The sequence below is a fragment of the Corvus brachyrhynchos genome, unplaced genomic scaffold, assembly GCF_000691975.1.
Source record: "Corvus brachyrhynchos isolate BGI_N302 unplaced genomic scaffold, ASM69197v1 scaffold340, whole genome shotgun sequence".
Lineage (NCBI taxonomy): Eukaryota > Metazoa > Chordata > Aves > Passeriformes > Corvidae > Corvus > Corvus brachyrhynchos.
This window is the reverse complement of record NW_008235987.1, coordinates 1,356,684-1,358,483: the sequence shown is the minus strand read 5'-3', so window position 1 is coordinate 1,358,483 and position 1,800 is coordinate 1,356,684. Positions and strand designations below refer to the sequence as shown.

The window sequence follows — 1,800 nt, the reverse complement described above, 5'->3', positions numbered from 1 at the left end:
GGCTTTAAGGTCCCTTCCCACCCAAACCATTCTGGGATTCTGTGGGTGCAGCATCCCCACGATCCCACAGAGCCTCCTGGCTCCCTCCCTGCCCATCCAGAGCCCAGGCCAAAGCCTGTGCAAAGTTAAACTCTCCTGCCCCTCTGCATGAGCTGCCCTGCATTTCCCTCCCTCCTTGAAGGCTTTCATCCCTCCAATACCAGGCAGCTCCAAACAAATCCATTGCTCTGCCCTATCCCAGGGGGACAAATCCTGCCCCTTTCACTCCCAGGGCAGGTTTTGTCCCTCCCTCCCCAAGGAAGAAAACCAAAGTGCTCCTCCAAAGGGAGCCTCACTTTGCAGCCACCTCCTGAATAAACCATCACAAGACCAAGGCATGAATAATAAATCCATCTGGGCAATTTGGAACACCCTGGTGAGGGGGGCTCTAATTTTGGATCCAGGGTGACTTGAAGCTCAGCGTTTTGCTCCATCTGAGCACGGACTGACCCAAATCCTGCCCTGGAAACGTGGCAGCAAAACCAGGTTAGAGGCAGGGAAGCTGCTGTTGCCAACACAGAGCTCTGCTTGCAGCTCCTGAGCCCCAGGAGCACATTCCACAGCCCAGGCTCAGCAATTTCATTTCCCTCCCCTCTGGTGTGTTGAGAAAGGAGCTGGATTTTTCCTCCTCTTGCCCCAGGAGTGACGCTGAGCCCCTCAAAGCTGGGAGCAGGCAGCCCAACCCAGCCAGGAGCAGGGCACAGGCCTCGGATGCGGATCCTGCTGGGATCCCAGGGACGAGAAGCTGATCCCAGCACTCACCTGCCCACTGGAGAACACAAACACCAGCGCCGAGCCCGCTGCCGTCAGCCCCCAGGTGAGGAACGTCCCCAGCAGCGCCTGCACCACCGGCCCAGATCCCGGGATCATGCTGGCCTAGGAGAGAGGAGCAGCCTCAGGAACAGAGCCGGGTGTTCACAGCCAGAGAACAACCCCCAAAGCCCACCCAAACCCCTCCACCAAAGGGATCAGAGCCAGCTCAGCTCGACCACCCTCCCCTGAGCTCCTCTCTCCCCTTAGGTGAGGCTTTGCAACTTAAGCCGAGCTCGGTGGAGCAGCGGGGATGGGATACAGCACATCCCACCTGGAGCACAACCGCCGGGATTTGGGGCTCAGCCTGGCACAAACGGCACTCAGACCTCGCCCAGGCCACGTCCCGCTCCGTGGTGCTCCCTCTGTGTGCCCCAAGGCCGGTGTTCCCGGTGTGGAGGGCCAACACCCTCACAGCACCCGCCTTCCCGCACCTTGGGAAGGGGGGAGAAGAGGAACCAAGCGCAGGGATGGGGAGCGAGCACTGGGAATGGGAATGCACACAGGTGTGGAAACACGGCTGCACAAATCCCTAACACACGCAGGCACGGATACGTTCACACGTGAATAATCAAATACACCGGGCTTGATGGATTTAAATGCAAATATCTAAGAAATACACACACCAGTGCCAGCTTCAAAGGCTCTCCCAGCCCCCAGCCTTGCCCCAAGGCTCTTCCCAAGCCCCGCAGGTGCGTGCCCAGCTCAGGCCCCGCTGGTTTCCCGGCTCAGACTCCCCCCCAGGTCCCCAGGAAGCGCCCCCCTTTCTACAGGGGGCCCCTACAGCCCACCCAGGAGGCCCCAAACACCCCCCAAATCACCCCCCAACCCTACACCGGGCACTCCGCCCTATTACCCCGCACCCCCGGGCCCGCCAGCCGCGGGGCCGGTCCCAGGACCCCCGAATCCTCCAAACCTGGATCCCCCGGGCGGTCCCAGAGCCCCCAAACC

General features: G+C 60.8%; 1 protein-coding gene across 4 annotated transcripts in view; it reads right to left on the bottom strand.

The window, feature by feature from the left end:
* The window catches only part of SLC39A11 (solute carrier family 39 member 11), a 71,794-nt gene extending 69,994 nt beyond the window's left edge, over nt 1-1,800 (bottom strand). For all 4 annotated transcript variants that reach the window (XM_017730426.1, XM_017730429.1, XM_017730427.1 and 1 more), the window contains exons 1-2: nt 1,766-1,800; nt 802-915 (exon numbers count right to left, since the gene is read on the bottom strand). In XM_017730426.1, coding sequence (XP_017585915.1) covers nt 802-909 — 108 coding nt within the window. In that variant the 5' untranslated portion in view covers nt 910-915; nt 1,766-1,800. The remainder of the gene's footprint in view (nt 1-801; nt 916-1,765) is intronic.